Source organism: Oratosquilla oratoria, chromosome 4 (assembly GCF_046742065.1).
Source record: "Oratosquilla oratoria isolate Oo_2021 chromosome 4, ASM4674206v1, whole genome shotgun sequence".
Taxonomy (NCBI): domain Eukaryota; kingdom Metazoa; phylum Arthropoda; class Malacostraca; order Stomatopoda; family Squillidae; genus Oratosquilla; species Oratosquilla oratoria.
The window spans coordinates 38,603,176-38,628,317 of record NC_134780.1 but is presented as its reverse complement, the minus strand read 5'-3'; the positions used below and the strand labels follow the sequence as shown (position 1 = coordinate 38,628,317).

The 25,142-nt window shown below is 37.1% G+C and overlaps 2 protein-coding genes across 5 annotated transcripts in view; one reads left to right on the top strand and one right to left on the bottom strand.

The window, feature by feature from the left end:
* Positions 1-613: 613 nt before the first annotated feature.
* Positions 614-20,925, bottom strand: LOC143024779 (dynein axonemal assembly factor 19). The gene is made up of 5 exons (XM_076183940.1): positions 20,852-20,925; positions 13,564-13,732; positions 13,234-13,382; positions 8,215-8,456; positions 614-7,942 (listed from the first exon to the last, which is right to left on the bottom strand). Exons 2-5 carry the CDS (start codon positions 13,724-13,726, stop codon positions 7,780-7,782), a joined length of 717 nt encoding a protein of 238 aa, XP_076040055.1. The 5' UTR covers positions 13,727-13,732; positions 20,852-20,925; the 3' UTR covers positions 614-7,779.
* A 242-nt stretch (positions 20,926-21,167) lies between these two features.
* The window catches only part of LOC143024778 (uncharacterized), a 33,108-nt gene continuing 29,133 nt past the window's right edge, over positions 21,168-25,142 (top strand). For 3 of the 4 annotated variants that reach the window (XM_076183938.1, XM_076183936.1, XM_076183935.1), the window contains exon 1: positions 21,168-21,314. In XM_076183938.1, coding sequence (XP_076040053.1) covers positions 21,210-21,314 — 105 coding nt within the window. In that variant the 5' untranslated portion in view covers positions 21,168-21,209. The remainder of the gene's footprint in view (positions 21,315-25,142) is intronic. The other variant, XM_076183937.1, reaches the window with a different exon arrangement.

Below are 25,142 nucleotides of genomic sequence, written 5' to 3'. Positions count from 1 at the left end.
TGTCATTTCTTCTATAATGTTATTTATTCAAATCAAGGATATTAAAGGTAGTGCTGTACCTTGTGAGATTTGGCTAGTTTGATCATTCCATCTGGACAGCTTATCCTTAACTATTGTTCTCATACATCAACCCAGAAGTCTCCCATCCATTCCAAAAGGCTTCCCAAGTCCTCTAATTTACTCAAATTTCCAAATTAGTCATTTGCAAGGTATATTCTCCAGATAAAGACACAATTTCCCAAGCCACTTTCATTTGTAACATATCAGGTGTACAGAGTATGGGAAAATCATAACTTGGACAGGAGTCCCATCTCTTGTAGAAAATTATGCAGAGAGAGGCACAGAGAGAGAGAGAGAGAGAGAGAGAGGAAGAAGAAGAAGAAATAGGAAGGGAAGATATATGTCTTACGTCTATATTAGGTGGCAATAATACTATGACTTTTGGCCTGAAAATCAATACTAAGAAATAAATTGTGACCTGCATCATGGTTTGTATAGTTTGAAATCTCTCATATGCATATGTGTATGTGTATATATATATATATATATATATATATATATATATATATATATATATATGTATATATATATATATATATATATATATATATATATATATATATATGAAGTGTGACCTATATCATGACCTAAATATTTGTAGTGTTTAAATAAAAAAAATTAAAGACAGAGAGACAGGCAGGATGGAAAGTAAAATATTTGGTGTGGCACATATGACTATATGATAAACTACTTTAATATGTGCCAAAACATGATTATAGAGTACATACAGTGATTTAAGTTTTTCTTTTCAAGTGAAATAATGCATGTAGTATAGTTCATACGAAAATGACATTTTAGTTCTTCATGTCGACTATGTAATTCATCCACACCACACAAAAAGCCATGATCACATTAGTCACTGACACAACTAGACCCTGCATTAGTAATGGTTTTACACCCATTGGTTCTATGAATACCTAAGTATTCTGTCCATCCATCCAGTTGATGGCTACCTCCCTTGTAAGGGGGAAAAAGCCTTGGTATATGTATGTATGTATGTACTAATACATTTTGGGCAACTCTGCCTTGGTGGATACTATTGAATCTATGGTAGTTTTTATATCTGAAGTAACACATAAATGATTGGTGCAATTAATGTCAAGAACTCAACCATCCCATCTGTAGCACAATGCATATTCATAAACAATACATAAATTATTTAACATAAGTCTATGAAAATTTATCTGAACACTTACCCAAAAGTGATTATTTGCTAATGGTAAAGCTATTCCTCTTCTTCACTTTTTCAAGCTTTTTGAGGATGTCAGCTCACAACTGATGCAAAGCCTTGAGCTTTCCAATCACAGGGGTGCCTTAGTTCCTCAGTTTTACCTTCCTTCACAACTGCCCACAGGTTTTTTTCAGGAAAGATCCGCTATTGGGGTTTATTACACTATTTTCTAACCAAATTTTCTTTGCCTTTGCTGTGTAGTAAGGGGCCCCATCATACTGTAAAACTTCAATTCCAGTACTGGCAAGTCAGCCAAAATTTAATCTAATAAGCTTTATACAGACACCTTTGGCAACTGTCTGGCCCTTAAGAATGACTAAATCAACAAGTCCTCCATTGCTTGACTGTTCTGGCTGTGTACTTGGAATTACACAGTTCCTAGCCCCTTGCCCACCACACCTTCATACCTTTTATATTGATACCATAAAAGATGGCTTTATCAGTCCACAACACTTTTGTCCAATCATCTTAAGTCTATGCACTATACTGGCAAACTGAACCTGTTTCTTCCACTGATGCTCTTCAGTTAGCTGCAACCTGTTGCACTGTACTGAGGACAGCTTCTATGTTCATGGATAAAATTAATGGACAGTAGGGCTGAAGATTTTTCCACCATACAGATGTGGTCATCTTGTCCTGGACATGACAACACTTAACAGAAGTTATTGAGTAACATGCATTTACTAAAGACACACTGATAAGAATTCAGAACATAAAATTATAATTTCATTTTAACATGTTATAAATATACAGTATTTTGGTGGGCTACTAGAGCACTAGTTTCAACTAATTTCTCATTGAATTCATGGGTTTCCTACTCACCCAAGACCACCTTTGCAGGTTTTTAAACAGGTTGCAAAGGCCAATGTCATAGGTCTAACCATCATCTTAACTGATCATGCTTTCATTACAACACTCCAATGTAACCATTCCATACAAGTGAACAAGTCTAGGCTGGCCTCAAACCTACCAGTAATGGGTCAGGCCAGAAGCTTCATTGACTAATGTGATCTCAGCTTAGTTATAATAATAAATACTGCTTCAGGTTTAACTGATTGGAAACTCAGGGCCTCACAGTGGCCATCAATGGTCCTTGGGCCCTCCTGAAGATCTTTGGGAAGAGACATTGGACTGTTGTCTTTTGTATCATTGTAGGAATGCTTCTATGTCACTGCCTTATAGTAGTAGTACAAGAGAAGTTGCCAGTTGCCAGCTCTACTTATGTTAAAAGGTGGAGCAAATGCAAAGTGGATAGAGAGAAAAATACATACATATATATATATATGTGCGTGCATATCTTACCTAGTTGTATTATATGGGAAGGGAGCCATGCTCATAGTGACCCATCTTTGTATCTTTCAGCATCTAGTTTGTTCTTAAATTCTTGTATAGTTTTTGCATGTGTATATATACATACATATATATTGGGCTGGTCAGGGTACCCTTGTGTCAGCCCCTCAGGGTGGCATCTACACATGGAGGGGAGTGTACTGATGGGTTCCAAAGATGGGCACAAGGGAGATTATTCTATTTGATGTCCATCTCATAGGACCATCACATGCAGGTATTTATCATTTGTCCTTTCTCACTTTAAAAAGTATGGATGCTGAGCACTCCTTTCAGAAATAAGGTGGGATTCAAAATCTTTAACAACAGGTTCTCTCACTAGACCAGCAGCATGCCAGTATCACTTAGGCTGTATTATAGCTTATATAAGCCAATTTCTAATAACAAGTTTGTGGTGCTCATGAAATTCCAAGAACAGGCTTGTATGAACCAGTAAGAACTGGCTGAATCCCACCACTGTTTATAATTAGGTTCTTGCATTATTCAAAATGTGTGGCACAACAACCAATTATTAAAACTACAGTTTTTCCTCCCAAGTAGTCCATCATAACAAGGTTCAACTGTATGCTGTACATGTATTTTAACCTTTGTACTAAAAAATTCACCATGTTATTAATTTACACTGTAGTGTTTTGCCCTTTGACTTACTGAATGATAATTAATGCACAACATATCTGGAGTGCAGGACCATTGGTGGGAATCCATGAAGGGGGTTGGTTTCCTCAGTTGTTCCAGTATTATAACTCAATAACATTTGGGGAATTAAACAAAAACTCATTAATGATGACTGGTGGCCACTTGAACTTTTACCGAAATTACTCCTAGCTGATTTCAGTGACTTGGGAAAGCACTTGGGTTGGATAAGATGATTCATATACAGGTAGTTCTCTATTCATGAATGCTTGATTTGCATTTTTTTGGTAAATTAATACTCCATTTTGCACATCAATATCTTGATTCATGAAGCCCCATATTTGAATGAACACTTTCAAACTACTACACACAGTGAGCAGTTGTTCACATAATCATGAATTGACAGTGCAGCACCACTGGTTACTATGAGGTTAAGTTCCAACATCCAAAGAGATGTTTCTCAATTCTTACTTTATGCTGAAATACCATGGAAAGAAATTTTTTATTCTTCTAGTTTAATGACACTACTGAAAATATTTTCAATAACTACTTAATGTGTTTTGTAATCATCTAGATAAATGATATAAGACCAAGAACTCAGTGTTAATGTCATTATGTAATTATTAGACTCAATGGGGAAGACTGAACATAACATCTGCAAGTTTGTGCAGAACTAGGGAACACATTATTATTGTCAACATTTAAAATAATTAAAAAAATACTGATAATGTTCAGATTTATTCTTTTATGCATTAAGATCGGTCAGCTGTCACCAAAATAAGCAGCCAAATGCTACGTGGTACTTTACTCAAAGCAGCTGGGTCATTTCTATTTACAAGCCACTTTCCTGATATGACCCATTCATAAACAGAGAACCACCCATACCATCTCAAATAATTCAAGACAGCATATTCCCACAAGTAAAAAGTTATTGATATTTGGGAATGAATATACATGAAAGTGGAAGACTAGGGGAACAGACTGGCAACAGAATGAGGGTGAAGGAACAGATGGGAGGTGTCCTGAGTAAAATAAAAGGATATCAATGGAAGCAATAGAATGAATTCATAAAGCAAGTGGTACTCATTGTTATGCATAGGAGCAAGTCCTGGGTGATACATGCAAAAGATAAGTTGTATGGAGGCAATGGAAATGAGGTGCTAGAGGGTTATGTATAGAGTTACGAAATAAAACAAAATAAGGAATGATACAAGTTATGACTGGGGTACAGATAGGATTGGTAAAATGTAGAACAGAACAATTAGAGATGGTATGGTCATGTTATGAGAATGGATGACAGTAGATATCCTTGGAGTGGTGCATGGGGTTGTGCTGCAAATGAGGGGGAGGGGAAAGTGGGTGAACGGGGTAAATGAGACCATAAAATCTCATGACCGAGACATGAAATAACTATAAATATAAATAGGTGACAGAGAGGTAGAGAGGAATGTATACAGTAAGGCAATGACTTGTTTCATGACAGAAGTGCACCAGGGATGAAATAAGAGATTTACCGAGAATGAAATGAGGCACACTTCATGTAATTTATGTTGGAAGGGGTTGAAGGGGAGAGAATGTTCCTCTTTTGTGCCTAACCACTTCATTTTGTAGGTAAGTTAACTTGATAGTGTACAAAAGTAATAAATAAATAAATAAAAGGTCCCAAGGTATCTCCTTCACTGAATAAAATTATGTGATATTAACTACTATAAAACATGGAAGTGACCAGCAGGCACACTTTTACTATGATTACATATACTTTATTTGGACTAACGCTGAAAGATTTTATTTAGCTGAGGAAACCCTCCATACTGTCAAAGTACTATAATTGTGCCAAATAACCTTTTACTTTGTCCTGAGCCACCATGTCTTAGTCTGGCAACTGGCAAGAGATTTTATTTGGCAGACAGGAATACTTCTAGTCAGTATTAATGGGTTAAAACTAATCAGTTCATGACATTCTTTCACTTTATAAATAAATAAATAATTAAATAAATAAATAAATAGAATATTAATAACTGTTTCCTCAAGTTTAATAATAACTGTTTCCTCAAGTTTCATTGACTAGAAACCTGCAGCCTCACAGTGGCTGGCAAAGTGCCTCAGACCCTTAGACTAAGTGTCAGCCCCCAGGGTACCAAACCAAGTTGAGGGTGTCGACATGTTTTGAAGAAGGGTGGCAGAGTGACAGTTCTCTTTGATATCTATTCTACAGGACCACCACTAACAGGTACCCACCATTGGTCCTTAGTGGAAAGACAAATAAATAAATAAATAAATAAATAAAGAATAAAATAAATAAATACATAAAAAAAAAAAAAAAAAAAATAAGAATAATAAAATAATAATAATAATATAAAAAATAAATACATGAATATACAAATAAATTCATTTCTTCATTTTCATGCAGATAATGATGTTCCTGCCTAACATTAGAAGTCTGACATCACCACCTATCTGACGCAAGCATTAATCCTAAACAAAACCAACAAAAATACCAGTTCCAAATGTTATACAAATACACATTCATTTGCAAATGCATACCAATTACATCATACACAAGCATAATGCCCATTTCTGAACCATACATGAGTGTAAATCACCTCAAAATGAAGTACACTGGTCACAAAAGTTATATTAAGCAAACAACCTGCCCCTTGTATCTTACCTAGCCTCCAAACATGCACACTCAGCTAACCAAACTCTTCTCCATACACGAAGCCATACATAAAATTTGCAAACATGACCTAGGAGTAGTCAAAAATATATGTTTATATAATGAGCATTCACTCCTGATACTAGACCAAATAATGACATTGCATGAGCTAAATCTGATGAGCACGCATTTTACATGAATGTGTAATTTCAAATATTTCTATGCATATGACTTCACAACTTAAATAGTCATCTATGTCCCCTGATATTTTAGACAATTGGTATCAGTCTTACTATCCTAATGAAGATTTTCTTTATTACTTTCACTGAATCACTCGATTCTGAACACGAACCGCAAAACTTTGTCCTGCCAACCAAATCCTGATGGGAATATTTGGGTCTGTCCATCCACAGCCCAGGAGCACTTATATTCAAAAAGGTAATTTCACAGTAGCAACATATTCCTGGTGGGTCATTTCCACTTAAAACATCTACTTTGGAACACATAACCTTAGAAATTTTCTTTTAAATCATGAAAGTTAGATTTATGGAATACATAAAGTCAAACAAAAGGCAGCTGTAAGGACGCAGTGGGAATTTCAAGTACTGTATCTACATTTTCTATATGCATATAACACACTGTGAAAGCTATTCCCTTAGGAATGTTAATTGTGCTGGTACTGTACTACAAGTTAATCTACTTGTAGCAAAAGACAGGCATGAAAATTCCAAGACTGATTAACTTTTAAAGATGACAATTTCATAGGTATAAAGTACTCTAAGTTACATATCAAAAGCCTCTTTGAGCAGTGCTTTGCTTGTCCCTGATTATCAAATACTGTGCAAGACCAGAGGGTTTCTTAGTCAACACATGAAATATGTACAAATAATTCCAGTCACATATGTGAATGTAAATGTTTATCTTTTCCAATACCACTCTCCTAAGCAAGCAAACAGTCTATGCTCATACAAATAAATATGTGATCATTAAATGTATGCTGGAAGCTGGAAAAGGTGATATAAAAGCAATATAACATATAATCAGCAATGAATAGGAAAAATATATTTCTTTTGTAAAGAAGAAGAAAAAAAAAAAAAAAAAAAGGTTAGCCACAAAATGCCTGAGCACCATAAACATATAGCTGTTATATGCATACAATTAATGCAATTACATTTCCGCTGAAAGTGGGTAAGATACAAGCTGATGCTTCATGATCTGGATGATCTGAGTGTCAAAATACCTACTTATAAGGTAAAATAATTTAGATGGGAATGAGGTTAATGTACATTAACATTAAAGTGAAATTGATTCCATTGGTTAAGTCTTTGCATGTTCATCATAGTAAACAGACACAAGTAGAAGTTTTTAAACTCCTAACTAAACAGAACTTATCAATGTCTATTTAGAAAAATATACATAAAAGTTACAGAAAATAATGGTGCAAATCATACCATAAAGGACACTAAAAACAGTTTGTAAAGTCAAACAATATAGAAAAATTCTTTGACAAAATATACTATTTCAGAATATCTAGTTTCTCAGAAAAATACATATTACTCCACTGTATCAATAATGGTGCAAGTTAAAACATATTTCACAAGAATTATTGTCTATGCTAGAGATGAAAAGTAAACAGAAAACTAAATTAAATTGTGAACAATTTTGATCACCAAAACCAAAAAGCTATTCAATTTTGCACTCTATCTAAGGTGCCTTGGCACAAGAAGCTGAATTCCTTTTTCAATCATCAGAATGTAAGTGTTAAATAGTTGCAAATTCCTACCACTACACACATGATTCAGGCATATGCAGGTTTCTAATGAGAAACTACTTTGCAGGGTTTATCAAGCATTCAAAGATTGAATTTAAGCTTGAGCTGTTCAATAGTCCACTCTGTCACATTAAGTTCTGCCAAGTCTTGTGGTCGGTCTGACAGAGCTAGTTGCAACTTTTCTAGAAGTCTTCCCCATGCCCACCTCTCTTCTCCAGAAACAAGCTGCACACTTAGACTAAATCTGAAAAACAAAATATACTGGGGTTAAAGAATCAACTGGCCTTTTGCAGGAGACCCACACATTTACATATTTTAAGAGAAGGAACATGATAATCTCTCAGTAATGGTAGCTTGGCAACCATCTTTACAGGGAAAGGTACTGTAGATAACCACCACCACCAATAACAATGACAATAATAATAAATACATCAATCAACAAATAAAAATAAGAAAATCAGCAAATAAAAATTTGATGTCACAAATGTCACACAATAGTATGCTTTTTACTAATACCTCTTAGCTTGAGTAAGAGCTTGCAAGACCCCTACAACCATGACAACATCTGACACAGTGGGTGTGAAAGCCAGCAGAGTTGTTATGACATCCCCTAGAAGTCCACCTGCCACAAGACCACTTGCCAGTCTCTCAAGAGCTTGAGCATTCAGGGCTCTCACAAGGTCGAGTCTTTCAGCAAGATCAATGTTTTCCCACAGGTGCACCAACCCATCAGTTGTAGTGGGCGGATTATTCAAGTCCTGTGGGTACACGTACAAGTCATGAATTAAACATTTATTTGAAATACAAAGGAAGAATGTTGAGCATTAAGTAATTCAAATGTGTAAAAATTTAAGGAAGATCCCCCTATTCTGTATCTTTCCTCCACTAAAGACCCTAGGCATGCACTGAATCAGCCACCCCTTACAAGGGGGAAAAGGCCATTAGTGTATGCACACATACATACATACAAAATCATATGTATAAAAACTACATATACATACATACATATACCAAGGCTTTTTCCCCCTTACAAGGGAGGTAGCCAAAAAGGAAAAGGCATAAAATCATTCCCACCCATTCCATCCCTGAATATACTCCACACCCCTCCACCCTCCTTCTTATCTTAGCACCTCCCTCCCAAACTCCAGTTCGTCCACATTTGGAATATGCTGTTTCCGTATGGCCACCGAACCTCATTAAAGACATTGACAGACTGGAAAAAGTACAACGGCGAGCCACACAACCGATTCCAAATATAAAAAATAAATCATACAAAAATCGACTAAAACACATGAATCTGTTTTCCCTAAAAAAGCGTAGACTCAGAGGTGACTTGATACAGGTCTTTAAAATTCTAAAGGGAATTGACAACATCAAAAGTGACAAAATTTTTACATTGAATGAGAATCAGACAAGAAACAATGGTCTCAAACTGTCCGGAAATAGATTCAATTTGGAAGTAGGTAGAAACAACTTTGCCAACCGTGTAGTTAATGAATGGAATAAACTTCCTGCACAGGTAGTGCAATATAGTTCAGTTCGAAGCTTTAAGAATCATTTAGATAAATACCTAAGATGCTGTAATGATTATAATTTATCTTATATTATTTGTTTTTGTTTTGTTATCATTTGTCTGTCTAATTTTCATTTATTATTAGTTATATGTCAATTTATTATTATTTACTATTTACCTGTTTGTTTATCATTTAACTATACATATGCATTTATTTATGTATTTTATTTGTTATTTACATTATCATAGTTTTTATTTATTATCTTATTATTAATATGATTTCTTTTTCGCATCCGACCTAGATATGGATCAAAAGGTCCCCTGTCGGCATGCTCTGCCTTTGTAATCCTTTGTAATCCATTAACGCTCTATCTACCACCCTTCCATCCACCACCCTCTCCCTTGTGTACTTATGCTTGACTTTCTTCAGAAACACTGTATTTGCTATCATCAACTCTCTTTCTAGACACATTTCCACCATCAACTCTCCACTACGATTCTTTCCTGGAACTCCACATTTCCCAACCACTCCATCAATTGGACCATTTCCTACCCTAGCATTAAGGTCTCCCAGTACTATTACATTGACATTTCTCCCTAAATCCTCTATGCACTCATTTAAATCTATCCAAAAGGCCTCCCTTTCTTCTACATTCTTCTCACTGCCAGGCCCATATGCACTTACAAAGACCAACATCTCCTTTCCCAGTTTCACCTTCATCCACATTATCCTTGAGGAAACCTCCTTCCACTCCACTACACGTTTACCTATCCCTACACTCACTAGAATAGCCACCCCTTCCCTCCCTCGCCCTCTCTTCACTCCTGATAACCTTCCACTTACACTCCCTACATATACTCTGCAGAAACTGAAAGTAACCATGATTATTCAACAAGTTTTGAATATTAATAACAATAGAAATAATGAATGTTGCCTTCAGTTTCACTGACTGGAAACTTACAGAGCTCCCAGAGATCTCTAATAAGAAATGCTGGACTCTTTTTATTGTATTTATGTGGAACTGTTTCTATGTCACTGGCTGGTAGGAAGAGAAGCAGGAGAAAGAGAAGTGTGAGGAGGAGGTGGATGAGGAGGTTGAGGAAGAGTAGAAGGAGGGGAAGGAGGAGGAGGTGAGCAACTGCTAAGTGTTGGCTAATTTTAAAAGAAATACACAGTATACAAACAATTCATGAGAACCACAAAAACAAAAGGTGTAGTGAGGCTAAAGCGTGGAGAGACAAAGCCTGGAAAAAATTCAAAAAAGATAGAAAGGGAGGTAGCAAAAAAAAAAAAAAATAAATAAAAAGGCATAAAACCATTCCCACCCCCATTCCATATCCCTCCACTCTCCCTCTTATCTTAGCACCTCCCGGATGACGGGTCATCCCTGCACCTTGTCCACTGCCCTGGGTCAGAAGCAGTGTCGCAAGACACAGCACATCCACAGCAAGGCCACTTCATTAAATCGGCGACCCCCCCTCTCCGTCCCCCCATGCAGAAAAGGAGAAGACGGGGAGAAATCCCTTTGGGCTGCGTCAAATTTTGCTCACACATACTACTTCACCCCCCATCCCCCACCCATTCCACCTCATGCATCACAACATCATCCATATACAACCGTTCTCCATTCACCCATGTCTTCTGTCCTCTCACGTCCTTCCTCAACAGACATTCCCCTCTTCCCCAAAGCCCCCTTCACCCCATCAATCCATCTCATCCTAGGACGTCCCCTCATGTTCACTCCCTCCACACCTGCCTTCCATACCTCTTTTACTAGTCTTTCTTCACTCATTCTTTCCATGTGTCCAAACCATCCTAATACTCTTTCATCAACCCTATCTCCCAACTCCCTTTCCACCCCCGTTCTTCTCCTCACAGGGATGTAATGGGTGGGAATGATATTATGCCTTTTCCTTTTTGGCTACCTCCCTTGTAAGGGGGAAAAAGCCTTGGTATATGTATGTATGTATGTATTTGACAAAGTACCACACAAAAGATTATTAAGTAAAACTGAAGAAATAGGAGGAATTCAAGGCAAACTGTTGGAATGGGTGACGGATTTCTTAACTGGGAGAAAAATGAGAGTGGTACTTAGAGACAAAAATTTGAAGTGGGAAGATGTGAAAAGTGGCATCCCACAAGGCTCTGTTTTGGCTCCTTTGGTTTGCCATATACATAAATGATATGGATGAGGGAGTAAATTGTTATATGAACTTTTTTTGCTGACGATGCCAAATTACTAAAGAGAGTAAGAACAAAAGAAGATTGTAGATCGCTGCAAGATGACCTGGATAAAATGTGGTAATGGAGTCGGAGATATGAGATGAACTTCAACATTAATGGGATTTGGAAAAAGTTAAAATAGAGTTTTGGGACAATATAAAATTGGAAACAAAGAAGTCAAAAAAGTAAACTCAGAGAGGGACCTAGGAGTAATCATCTCAAGTGACTTGACACCTGACAAACATGTAAATAAATTATTTGGAGAGACAACTTATTAAGATCAATGAAAGTGGCCTTTGACTACATAGATGAGGAGATGGGTTAAAAAAATAATTGTTACAATGATAAGACCGAAATTAGAATATGCTGTATCAATGTGGGCACCTAGCACAAAAAAGAACATAAGAAAATTAGAATGAATCCAAAGAGCAGCGACAAAAATGGCACCCCCACTGTCAAATCTGACATATGAACAAAGACTGGAGAAATTACAGTTGTCAACACTAGAACAGAGAAGGGAAAGAGGTAATTTGTTGACCATTTTCAGAATTATGAAGGGGATGGAAGTTCTCGATAGAGATGACTTGCTAAAGTGGGACAGAAGAGAAACAAGAGGACACGAAAAGAAGCTAAAGAAAGACAGTTACAGAAGAGACCTGAAAAAAAAAAAAAAGCTTCCCACATAGAGTGATCGATGAAACATTGAATGCCAGAACCATCCACAATTTTAAGAACAAACTGGATGTGGAGAGATACGAAAACGGGTCACCACGAGCATAGTTCTCATCCCGTAAAATACAACTAGGTAAATAAATACATTCAACTATGCCACTACGGCTCCCTACAGTCAAGAAAACAGACACCCTGCTATCTACACAAAATCAAGCATTAAGAATAATAATTGGATAAACTAAAACCACCCTGATAGAACATTGACACAGAAACCAAAATTCTCCCCTCAGAGCAGCACATAAAAATAATAGGCCTGTGTAATGCAATGGGATGAGTGAATGGGCTGTAGCATAGAACTGTGTTCCTATTATTGCCAATTTGTTTTTTGGATGATTGTTGGCTGCCAATTTGTTTTTTGGATGATCGTTGGCTGAGTAAGTCAGGGCATCATTACTTGTGGAGAAGGTCAAGGTGATGATGGTTCAGACCCTGCCACCAGTGAGTTGAACTAAGGGAATGGTTCATTAAATTCCATGATACAAAGTCCTCTGTAAGGGGCACTGTCCTAGCCTCCTGATGGGGGGAGTTTATGATGTTAAACTAATCAATAAAAGCATGCTTTTTTGTAACATATGAGTATTATTTTGTGTGTAGGTTGATTTTTCCTTCTAGTTCTACATTCACTTTTATTGAGAAGTGGTCTGTGGGGAGGACATGTATGGTTTCCTTGATTGTTTGTGTTTGTTAGGATGAAGAGCCCATTATTATGTCAGGGGACATTACTTGTTGGGTACATTGGTTACATTGAGGGGGTTGCTTGTAAAGTCGTTGCTAAAGTTTAATATATCTAAGTTTGGGAGTTGTTTTAGCATTTTATATCCTCTTTGCTCAACTTTTTATGTGCTAAGTCAGATTGGATGATCTGCAATCAGATCACCTGCCCAGAAACATTACACAAATAAGCAAAAGAAAGGTTAAGGGCACCTACCAAATGCATGGTTCACTGAATTCCACACTACAAAGTTCTTTGTAAGGGACACTATTTTAGCCTCCAGATAGGATGAGTTTGCAACATTAAACTGGATCATCAATCAATCAATACACAACAACATCTTACGTTACTTACATAATGTATGTCCATTGGATATACAGAGTTTTCAGTATCTGGTGGCTGAATTTTTGTGCTCTTTCGTGATGCTGATGATGCTAGGGAATTCCAAATTGAAGGACGCATCTTTGACTTATCACCTTTGTCAATTGGTTTCAAATGAGTTCCTAGAGCAATTACAAAAAATGAACCATGAGAATATCTTATAATAATCTTGCATCATACAATTTTCTCTTATCCAATATCACACATATACTATCAATATATATAAACAGCATTACCTTACAAAATAAAGAATATGAAATGAAAAAAGAAAAAGGCGTCAATAATAAATATATACATATATACCCATTACAAGCTGACGAAATTCATCATAATTAGCAGCTGAATGAATGGCCCGCAACTTTGTGGAATTCTCAGCAGAGTGGCGCCTGTCTGCTTCTATTCCTGCTCGAAGTCTTGCCTCTAGCTGGGCAGGATCCAGTCCACTTTCCGCTCCTCCATGCGCCATTACCTGCTGTTAGTAGAATATAATTCATATCAGTTACTACACCAACAAACAGATCAATCTTTTGACCCAGGTACAGGGGTCAAGTATAATGACAAAGAACAACCATGCACATCCCTCTCCTTTAGGCCTGGTGTTTATACCTAGCAAGCTCTCATATACACTCCTGGTCTATAAGCAATGACCTTACCACTCAAGATCATCAGTCACCTTTTGTTGTTGTTGCTGAAAAGTTCCTTGGACATAGATGATGATCCCTGTTCCATATACCTTGGCTAGACTCCCAGGTCTCAATTCATGCTACTACATCATACATATATATACCAAGGGTTTTTTTCCCCTTACATGGAGGGTAGCCAAAAAGAAAAAGGCATAGAAACCACTCTCACCCATTCCATCCTCTACATATTCCACTCCCCTCCACCCTCCTCCCTCCCTCTCATCTTGGCACCTCCAGGATGACAGGTCATCCCTGCATCCTGTCCACTGCCCTGGGTCAGAAGCAGTGTCGCAAGAAACAGCACATCCACAGCAAGGCCGCTTCATTAATTCGGCAACCCCCCCCCCCTCCCTCTGTCCCCTCATGCAGAAAAGGAGAAGATGGGGAGAAATCCCTTTGGGCTGCGTCAAAGTATTTCTCATACATACTTCCTCACCTCCCATCCCCCACCCACTCCCCCTCATGCATCACAACATCATCCATACACAACCCTTCTCCATTCACCCCTATCTTCTGTCCTCTCCCGTCCTTCCTCAACAGACATTCCTCTCTTTTGTAATGCCCCTTTTTACCCCATCCATCTATCTCATCCCAGGATGCCCCCTCATATTCACTTCTGCCTTCTCCCTCCCTTGCTCAACAGACATTCCCCTCTTGCTCAGTGTCCTTTTCACCCCATCCCTCCATCTCCTCAGTTGTCCCCTCAAGTTTGTTCATCCACCTCTGCCTTCTACACCTCTTTTACTAGTCTTCTTCACTCATTCTTTTCATGTGTCCAAACAATCCTAATACTTTTTCATCAACCTTATCCCCCAACTCCCTTTCCACACCTGTTCTCCTCCTCACCACCTCATTTCTCACTCTATCTAGCCTAGTAACCCCTATCATTCTTCTCAGACATTTCATCTCAAATACATTCAAACTCCTTCTCTTTTCCCCTCTTATGTTCCATGTTTCTGCCCTGTATAGCGCTGTTGGCACAATCACTCCTTCATATAACCTACTCTTAGCATCCATTCCCAGATGTCTATTCCTCAATACACTTTTTTATCCACCAAGGCATTTACTCACTTCTCTCAATCTACATTCTACCTCCACCCCTACTCCTCCCTTTCCTGCCACATTCGCACCCAAGTATCTAAACTATCCACTTCCTCCAGTTGCTCTCCCTTAATGCTCACTTCCATCCTGCTGTCACTCTCTCCTCTTGTACATCTCATCACCCTACTTTTGCCCACATTTATCTTCAGCTTCCTTCTTTTACACACCTAAAACTGTTACTAACTTCCTCAATCCCTCCTCTCATCCTGCTACAAGCGCAGTGTTGTCATCAAACAACAATTGGCTTATCTCCCACTTTTCTCCATTTTCTTTAACCATCTCCAGCCCCTGACCCACCACTCTTGCATTCACCTCTCGCACCACCCCATTCATGTATATATTGAACAGCCAGGGCGACATAACAACATCCTTGACGAAGTCCCACCTTTACCTCAAACCATTCACTCTCTCCATTTCTAATCCTAACACAAGTTCTACTATCGTAAAAGCTCTTGACTGCTCTTAACAGCTTTCCTCCTATCCCATACATCTGCATAACCTCCCACAGTGCCTTCCTGTCTACTCTGTCGTAAGCCTTTTCCAGATTCATAAAAGCCCCCTCATATTCACTCCGGAGGTGGAAGGAGTGAATATGAGGGGGCGTCCTAGGATGAGATGGATGGATGGGGTGAAAGGGGCTTTACAAAAGAGAGGAATGTCTGTAGAGGAAGGATGGGAGAGGACAGAAGATAGGGGTGAATGGAGAAGGGTTGTGTATAGATGAGGCTGTGATGCATGAGGGGGAGTGGGTGGGGGATGGGGGTGAGGAAGTATGTATGAGGAAAAAATTTGACGCAGCCCGAAGGGATTTCTCCCCGTCTTCTCCTTTCCAGCATGAGGGGATGGAGAGGGGGGGTCGCTGAATTTATGAAGCGGCCTTGCTGTGGATGTGCTGTGTCTTGCGACACTGCTTCTGACCCAGGGCAGTGGACAGGATGCAGGGATGACCCGTCTTAGCGCTTCCCGATGCAACTACCTTTCCCTCCCTATCCTCCTTCACATTTAGCAACTCCCTAAAATGCTTTGCCCACCTTCCTCTCACTGCCTTCTCTTCCATTATCATCTCTCCATCTGCACCTTTTACCTTTTCTTCTCTACTTTTAATTCCCTTCCAAAACATCTTTTTATTACATTCAAAATTTTCTGTAATACTCTTTCCCCTTTTCACATCATGCTACTACTTCTATTAAAATTAGGAAGTTGTTCAAACAGTCTGCTTGAAGCTCCTGCTATACAACCAGAACAGATCCACAGTGTCTGGGGATCTCTGAATGCTTACGTATAGAAGCCATGTCACTAGTGCCTTAGCTGCCGTGCTGGATATGATTCTTTCTTCAAAATTCTTAATGTGCATGGTCATATATACAGTATGTCAGTGTCATATGAGTGGATTATTCTCCATGTGCAATTATATTATAATAAAATATTAACAACATCTCCAATCAATTTGTTAACAATATTTCATATATCAAGTAATTCTGCATTTGTTTTATTCTATTTACAGAATTGACAGTGTGCTTACATAAAAACTAGGCTCCAAAAGATACTATATATCATGTAACCATACTATTTATGCAATTTACTGGTGAGTATATATGACAGAACTCACATAAAACCAGGATCCTTGAAACTTTCCATCATTTTAACATAGTCATTGCTAAAAATCACATTATATTTAAGTTATTAGATTATGAGAGTTTTTATGAGAGTAGTTGAGCCTGTGTTAGAATTGAAAATAGAGAGAGCAGGTGGTTTGAGGTAAAGACAGGACTGCAACAGGGATGTGTCATGTTGCTATAGCTGTTTAATGTGTACAGTAGAAGCCCGATTTAACGAATCTCAATTTAGTGGAAGCTCAAATTAGCGAACTGCAAATAGCAATAACGAAAATGCTCAACTTAGCAGAAATGGTCCGCTAAGTTGACCATTTTCTGCTAGCTGGCCAGACGCGCGTCTACGGATATAGCTCAATTTAGCAGGAATGGTAAGCTAAGTTGAGCATTTTCCGTCAACTGGCCACATGCGTGTCTCAGAGTCCAATGTTACCAGATGTTACCAGATTGTGGTGGTGGAGTCAAGGAAAATTTTATAATTTAGTACTTTGGAGGTATATATATATATATATATATATATATATATATATATATCTATATATATATATATAGATATATATATATATATATATATATATATCTATATATATATATATATATATATCATATATATATATATATATATACTATTATATATATACAATAATATATAATTCAGTATATGTATAAAGTATAATTGTAGTAGAAATATATTCAAGTAGAAATAGACGGTATAATAGGAAAACAAAATAATGAAACAGTAAGTTGATGGGAAAATTCAAAATCAGTACGCGAGAGTAATCACCACGAAAAACACTTCTATAACAACGAACTACGTTTTCTGCAACAACACAACAATAACGCTCACTATCCAAAAACCAACTGCCCAGTCCTATTAATCACTAGAATTATGTACATCGAACCAAACACGAAGCTATGACTAATATTCCGCGAAATTCACAGACAGCTCATATCATTGTTACACGACACACACACACACACACGTTGCAACAAATTACTGCACATTGCTGTTCGTTTGCAATTCACGATTGTGCTGCCTATAATTCACAGGTAGTGCAATGTAGTTCAGTTCGAAGCTTTAAGAATCAGTTAGATAAATACCTAAGATGCTGTAATGATTATAATTTATCTTATATTATTTGTTTTTGTTTTGTTATCATTTGTCTGTCTGATTTTCATTTATCATTAGTTATATGTCAATTTATTATTATTTACTATTTACCTGTTTGTTTATTATTTAACTATACCTATGCATTTATTTATGTATTTTATTTGTTATTTACATTATTATAGTTTTTATTTATTGTTATATTATTAATATGATTTGTTTTTTTCGCATCCGACCTAGATATAGATCAAAAGGTCTCCTGTCGCCATGCTCCGCCTTTGTAATCCTTTGTAATATATATACTGTATGTGTGTGTGTACACTAGGGAATTTTTAGGTACGTATCATTTTTATAATCCACTCTGGCAACACTGTTACACCAACGCTCACTCGCTCAATTTAACGGAAAATTCAATTTAGTGGACTGGACCTTGGCTGAATTAGTTCGTTAAATCAGGCTTCTACTGTATATGGATGGGCTGGTGTGGAAGGAAAAGGTGAGGATAAGGGGCAGGGGAATGAAGATGGTTAAGGACAATAAAGAAAAGTGAAAGGGGAGCCAGTTGTTGGTTGCTGACAACACTGCACTTGTGGCAGGGTCAAAGGAAGGATTAAGGGAGTTAGTGACAGAGTTTGGAAGAGTATGCGATGGGAGAAAGTTGAAGGTAAACGTAGGTAAATGTAAGGTGATGAGATGTACAACAAGAGAGGATGGCAGCAAGCTGGAAGTAAGTTTTAAAGAAGAGAGGCTGGAGAAAGTAGCCAGCTTTAGGTATTTGGGGTTGCATGTGGCAGGAAAGGGAGTAGTGGCAGTGGAAGTAAATTGTAGACTGAAAGAAGCAAGTAAATGCCTTAGGGGATTAAAAAGTGTCATGAAAAAACAAAAAAAATTGGGAATGGATGCACAGAGGAGACTATAAGGAGTGATTGTACCAATGGCACTGTATGGGGCAGTGGTAGTGGAAGTAAATTGTAGACTGAAAGAAGCAAGTAAATGCCTTAGGGGATTAAAAAGTGTCATGAAAAAACAAAAAAAATTGGGAATGGATGCACAGAGGAGACTATAAGGAGTGATTGTACCAATGGCACTGTATGGGGCAGAAACATGTGATTTAAGAAAGGCAGAGGGGAAAACTTTAAATGTATCTGAGGTGATATGTCTGAGAGGTATGATAGGGGTTACAAGGTTGGACAGAGTAAGAAATGAGAAGGTGAGGAGGAGAGCTGGGATGGAAAAGGAGATGACAGACAGGGCTGATGAAAGGGTATTGGGATGGTTTGGACACATGGAAAGAATGAGTGATGAAAGATTATTAAAAAAGGTGTGGAAGGCAGAGGTGGATGAACAAACTTGAGGGGACAACTGAGGTGATGGAGAGATGGGGTGAAAAGGACACTGAGCAAGAGGGGAATGTCTGTTGAGCAAGGGAGGGAGAAGGCAGAAGATAGGGATGAGTGGAGAATGGCTGTGTATAGAAGACATTGTGATGCAAGGGAGAGGATGGGGAGTAAGGAGTGGTTATGTATGAATGGTATTTTGATGCAGCCTGAAGGGGGGTCACTGATTATGTGAAGCAGCCTTGGTATGGATGTGCTGTGTCTTGCTGCATTGTTTCAGACCCACGACAGTGGATGGGATACAGGAATGACCTGTCATCCATGAGGAGCTAAGATGAGTGGGAGGAAAGGGTGGTGGATAGGAGTGGAATGGGTGGGAGTGACATGGGTAGGAGTGGGTATTGCCTTTTGACTTGGCTCCCTCCCTTATACGGAGAAAAAAATAAAACTTGGTATATGTCTTGTCTTCTCTTATAGTTTTGGTGTTAACACTATGGCCTGCCTGGGGACAAGCTTATTGTAAGGTGAGAAGTGCATGTAAAGTTTCTTAGGTATGTTGGAATGGCTGTGATTGTCAATGAAGTCTGAAATAAGTGTAATCAGGATGACCATACTGATTAGGTGCTACCATATTTACATGCAACATTGACCTACCGCACCTCTGATATCCAGTGTTATGGACAGGGGTCAGAAAGTCACAATAGTATATTTGTACTGCTCTGACCAGGGATTATATAGACACTCCTCTACTTACGTTCATTCATTTTACGTTTTTTCGATTTTACGTTTGAACTGGCTGTAAAAAAAATTGTAATTTTTTTTTTTTTAAGTGAATATTTTAGTTTAGCGCGCTCTCCGTAGTTCAAACGATACTTACGCATGACACTGCGTCCATTGTTTACATGGCACAAACGACAGACTGAATGTGGCTTGCCTCCTCCTCCTCCTCCCCTTCCTCTACCATCTCAATTTATGTTGCTTGAATTTAATTTATTTGAAATTAATGTTATTATTTTACAATGTTATGTTTATAATTAATGATTTAGGGGTGTTTTATAAGATATGGTAATAGAATTTATGGATGTATAGTACAGTAACAACTTATGTTCATTTTCACGTTACGTTCAGCTGTTCGGAACCTAACTAACGCGTAAGTTGAGGAGCGTCTGTACTCCCTTCCATGTTGATGTTCCAAGGCAGGAACATTACCCACATCTCCACGTGGTCCATATTATATAGATAGATCAGATTATGAATTACCTCAGTAAAAAAGCTCAATGTTTATTTGAAGTAATATTTTGTCTTCAATAATGATATTCATGCAATGATACAACTACTTATAACTTGTTATATTTAGCCAATAAATCTGAATCTTTGAGGATTCCCTCTACTGTTGAACTGTTCATCCAGTACTGACAACTTATCATTCATGAAACTCACTCTTATACTTATAGGTATAGCATAACCACATTAGAATGTGTTTTACGTTGGCTAATAACAGACGCCCCTAAATCAAAGCATCCAAGATCTCTTCAACATATTTCATGATTAGGGAAAAAAAAATGATGAGGCAGTGAACTTCATCTCGGATAGACAGACGCTCCCAGAACTTGCCTCTAGGGATGTGGTCTTCACTAACCTTCAGTTTAACCTCTTTCCATCTACAGTTTCCCACATATATAAATTAAAATAATTTAGGTCATTACTTGATTTCGCATATAATATGAAACAAGAAAACTGATTATTTACCAAGCTTTAACGCATAAATAGTTGCGGGGTAGATCCAGTGGACCACTATTTGTTTACATCATAAAATTAGTATCCTATCTACATTTTTATTGTACCAATTATTGTCGAAAATAGTCTTATATCTAAGTAATCTTATTATATTTATAAATTAATATACGTACAAAATTAACTTATCATATGCATATGCGTAAAAAATACTGCACTGGAATAAAAATTTGAATGTATTTTCAATACATATGCTATATATATTGAAATGCACATAAGCTGCAATAGAATTCATAATAAAATGTTATCATTAGATATTTTATGAAAATTGTTATTCACTAGAACCACAACCCATGTGTTTATAGAAGTAAACATGGCGGATCGTCGACGGAGGAGAAAGCGGGCGAGTAATGAAGAATCAGATGAAGGCTCTGAAGAATCAGGGGATGAAAAACCAGAAAAGCACGTATCAGAAGCTGTAAGTATTTTCTATCATATTTTATGAAGATTATCGTTTTATGCCTCTCAATTTACATAACTGAAAGAGAAAGGTGGGGCCAGGCCAAGATTTATCATCTGGAGTGCCATAGAAATTTGGTTAGCTGTCATAATTTGTTCGCAGTTGCATTTTACATGAAATGCGTCAGAAGTAGAAGGAAGAGGATTGTTTTTTGCTATCATTGAATTATATATGGTCCAGGAGTGCTGTATGGAAATTATTTTTAATCCATAGACGTTTTGATCAATAAGAAAGATCCTTTTACTATTGACCTGTCAAAAGTTGAATATTTTTCTTCTCTAATGAAAGCAGGATATTGAAATATGTTTAGGTGTACAGAATACAGGGGGTAGTGATAGGTGTCAGTTGGATGTTGATCTACTTTCACAATCACATGCTAACATTTTTGGTAAATTTTACCTTCATATTTGTTATAACTATTTACTATTATTATTGTATTTTATTTGTTTAATACTTCAGGTGCTCTTAGTTTTTATTTCTTTACGTACCGGTATTGAGTTATGTCAAAGATTATTATTTATTAGAATGTATTATAAGAAATGTGATCTGATCTTAGCTATGTATGTATATTAGTTTTTCTTATAGAAACAAGTAAAGAAGTAAATAATGTCATTGAGTATTATTTCAAGTACTTTTTGAGATTTAACATATTCTGTTCTTAGTTTATTACTTCTGGTATAAATCTTTTTGGAATCTTTGTTTTTTTAAGAGGACCACAATGAAAACAAGTGTCATATGCTTTTTTGTTATATCCTCACAATTTTATACAGTGCATTTTTATATCTTTATATAATTATAATAAAAAAAAATTAAACAAATCATTCCATCTTCAAGGGATACTCAAACTATACACTACCAGAGAATCACATACATATATCAAAGGGTTTTTCCCTCTTATAAGGGAGGTAGCAAAAAAACAAAGGCATAAAAACTCCTCCCACCCATTCCATCCCTAACATACTCCACTCCCCTCCACCCTCTTCCCTCCCTCTTATCTTGGCACCACCTGGATGACAGGTCATCCCTGAGAATCACAAATTAGTGAAATTTCATGTTTAGGGACACTCCATCCCAAGAGTACTGCACAGAATATTAGCAAGTTCAGTATGATGTTAATATGATTTGGCCCTCCCATCTGGTACCCTTTGAGCACCTCTAATCAGATCAACAGGCAGTTCTTTTAAGCACTTTGGGCCCTTCCATTCTGCCCTATATATCAAATGCATTGAATTTTTACACATTCATTATAAGCTGTTAGTACTTTCAATGGTAGTGTGAGAGTGATTTAATTTGAAGAATAGATCATTGAAAAAAATCATTGCTGCTCTTACAAATCTGAAATCTGTTAGTATATTTGATAGGCTGTTACCAAAGCAGGGAGACTTGTTTCTGATACTTTTACACTCACTGTTAATTGTAGGCCTTATGTTATGGTATTAATATGTATTACTTATGTAGAACCTATGCTCTGATATTGTTCAGCTGTTAGAACAGGATACATTATCGATGCAAATTTGCTGGGAAGTGTTCACCAATGGTGGATGAAAGAAATTGAAGGACCATCTGAATTGGACTGTGGAAGTTAACTTGAGAAATTTAACTTGTAATCTGGAAAAGGATACTGAGAGTAGACTTTATGAAAGCTTGTAAGATCTTTAAGAATTTCTCTCCAATCTTAGGAATTCATGGACAACCACATAAAAATTTCCATCCAAGAGTAAATTCTGATACTGTGAGAAAGCTATTTCTGTATTTAAAATTATTTTTGCCAGTCTCACAGTTGCAATTCTTACCTGAATTATCAGCTAGCTCATATCATTGTGAGTATTTTGAACAAGTACTGCAAATTAATAGTAGTTATTATTAATAAAATAAGACAGGCTATCATCTATATTTACCAAGAGTTACATTAGGTATCATAGTATAAACTCCTACCTATATCATCAGCTAGCTCATATCATTCTGAGTATTTTGTACTCCATGTATAAGTACTACAAATTTGTATAATTTATATATATATATATATATATATATTCTCCTCTCTCTCCTAGCAAATGTCTTTATAGTTACCCATTTTCTTTGCTAGTGACAAGGGAATGATTTCTCATCAGATATTATTTTCCTAGTGTCAGTACATAAGAACATAAGAATAAAGGAGACTGCAAGAGACCATAAGGCCTACACTAGGCAGCTCCGTATCTATCACCACCTGTCATCCTGATTGATAAAGTTGTCTAATCAATTTTTAAAACAACTGATAGCTTCAGCGCTTACTACATGGTTACTAAGTTTATTCCATTCATTGACCACCCTATTAGTAAACCAATTCTTGCCTATTTCCTTCTTAAATCTAAATTTGTCCAGTTTATACCCATTACTGAGAGTCCTGCCGTTGTTTTATTATGATGACCTTGTTTGCTTCACCCTTGTTATAGCCTCTGATCCACTTGAACACTTCCATTAGATCACCCCGCACTCTGCGTCTTTTCAGAGAGTGTAAGTTTAGGTGCCTAAGCCTCACTTCGTAAGGTAAATTTCCGAGTCCATGTATCATTTTGGTCATTCTTCCCTGTACTGATTCTAGTGAATTTTTGTCCATTTTGTAGGACGGAGACCAAAACTGTACTGCATAGTCGAGGATGGGTCTAACTATCGCTTGATAGAGTTTAATAATTACCTCTGCACTTCTATTCATTACCATCCTAGCAATGAAGCGTAATGCCCTGTTAGCTTTATTTCTGGCGCTAATGCACTGCTTCCTGATTTTAAGGTCCGGACTCACCAGAACTCCCAAGTCCCTCTTGCACTCAGATTTTTCTAAAAATGTGTTATCTAAGTTGTATCTATTTTCGGGGTTGTGTAGCCCTACGTTTAACATGCTACACTTAGAGATATTGAAGTTCATTTGCCATTTCACCAACCATGTTAACAATTTATTAAGATCATCCTGCAGAATCTGGGTGTCATCTCCTGACCTAATTAGGCGTCCTATTTTAGTAGCTCTTTTCATGTTCAGACTTACTAAATACCTAATATCTCACCTGTTCCATTAGTAAACCTTGCTCTACACCTACTTGACCACCATTAATATGTGTCTTTGTAACAATTTGTGGTAGTTGCATGCCTTGGTCACACAATTTATCCCAAGACAACAACTAAATATTTCTTCCTCTTGTTATCTGTAGGCCTGTCCATTGGCCACTCAGTTACATGTGAGTTGTGGGTTTCCTGCAAGAGACTTTGGCCAACAGATTGATGGATTAATTGGTTACAGGAAAATAATACCTCAAACCATATCAGATTTTCTCAAAGATTGTAAGTGGGAACAAGTATGAGATTGTAGCAAAATAGACCTAACCCATAAAAAACAGGTCAATGTTTTATTGGAAAACACAATATTTGCCACCAATGATAAAACCATATTGTAACATTAAGTATCTGGCAACTTAACTGTGGATGGTTCAAGTCTTCAGCTGACTCTCCGGCTAGTTTTGGGATAAGTATAAGAATAGCCTCTTGAGATTTTGCAAAAGAAGAATATCCCATATTTGGGAGTCTTTTACTACATAGAGGGAATTTTTTTTCCCTAGCTAAGGATTTCACTCTGTAATGACTTGTCATGTGTCTGTTGGTCATTCCTTATTTAGGACAGATTCATTGGTCATGCAAGTTATACCTATTAATCATTCAAGGTCCAAGATTTCATTTTAATAACATTAACTATATTTTCATCATATTTTTACATATGGAATGCTGATGGGCAGTGTTCCCTTCTTCCTAGCCACT

Excerpts from the sequence above, each read along its gene's own strand:
- LOC143024779 (XM_076183940.1), bottom strand. The coding sequence starts at position 13,726 with ATGGCGCATGGAGGAGCGGAAAGTGGACTGGATCCTGCCCAGCTAGAG. Across the intron at positions 13,383-13,563 it reads ATTTCGTCAGCTTGTAATGG|GAACTCATTTGAAACCAATT; the intron begins GTATATATGTAT and ends TAATTGCTCTAG. Across the intron at positions 7,943-8,214 it reads GCTCTTACTCAAGCTAAGAG|ATTTAGTCTAAGTGTGCAGC; the intron begins GTATTAGTAAAA and ends TTTGTTTTTCAG.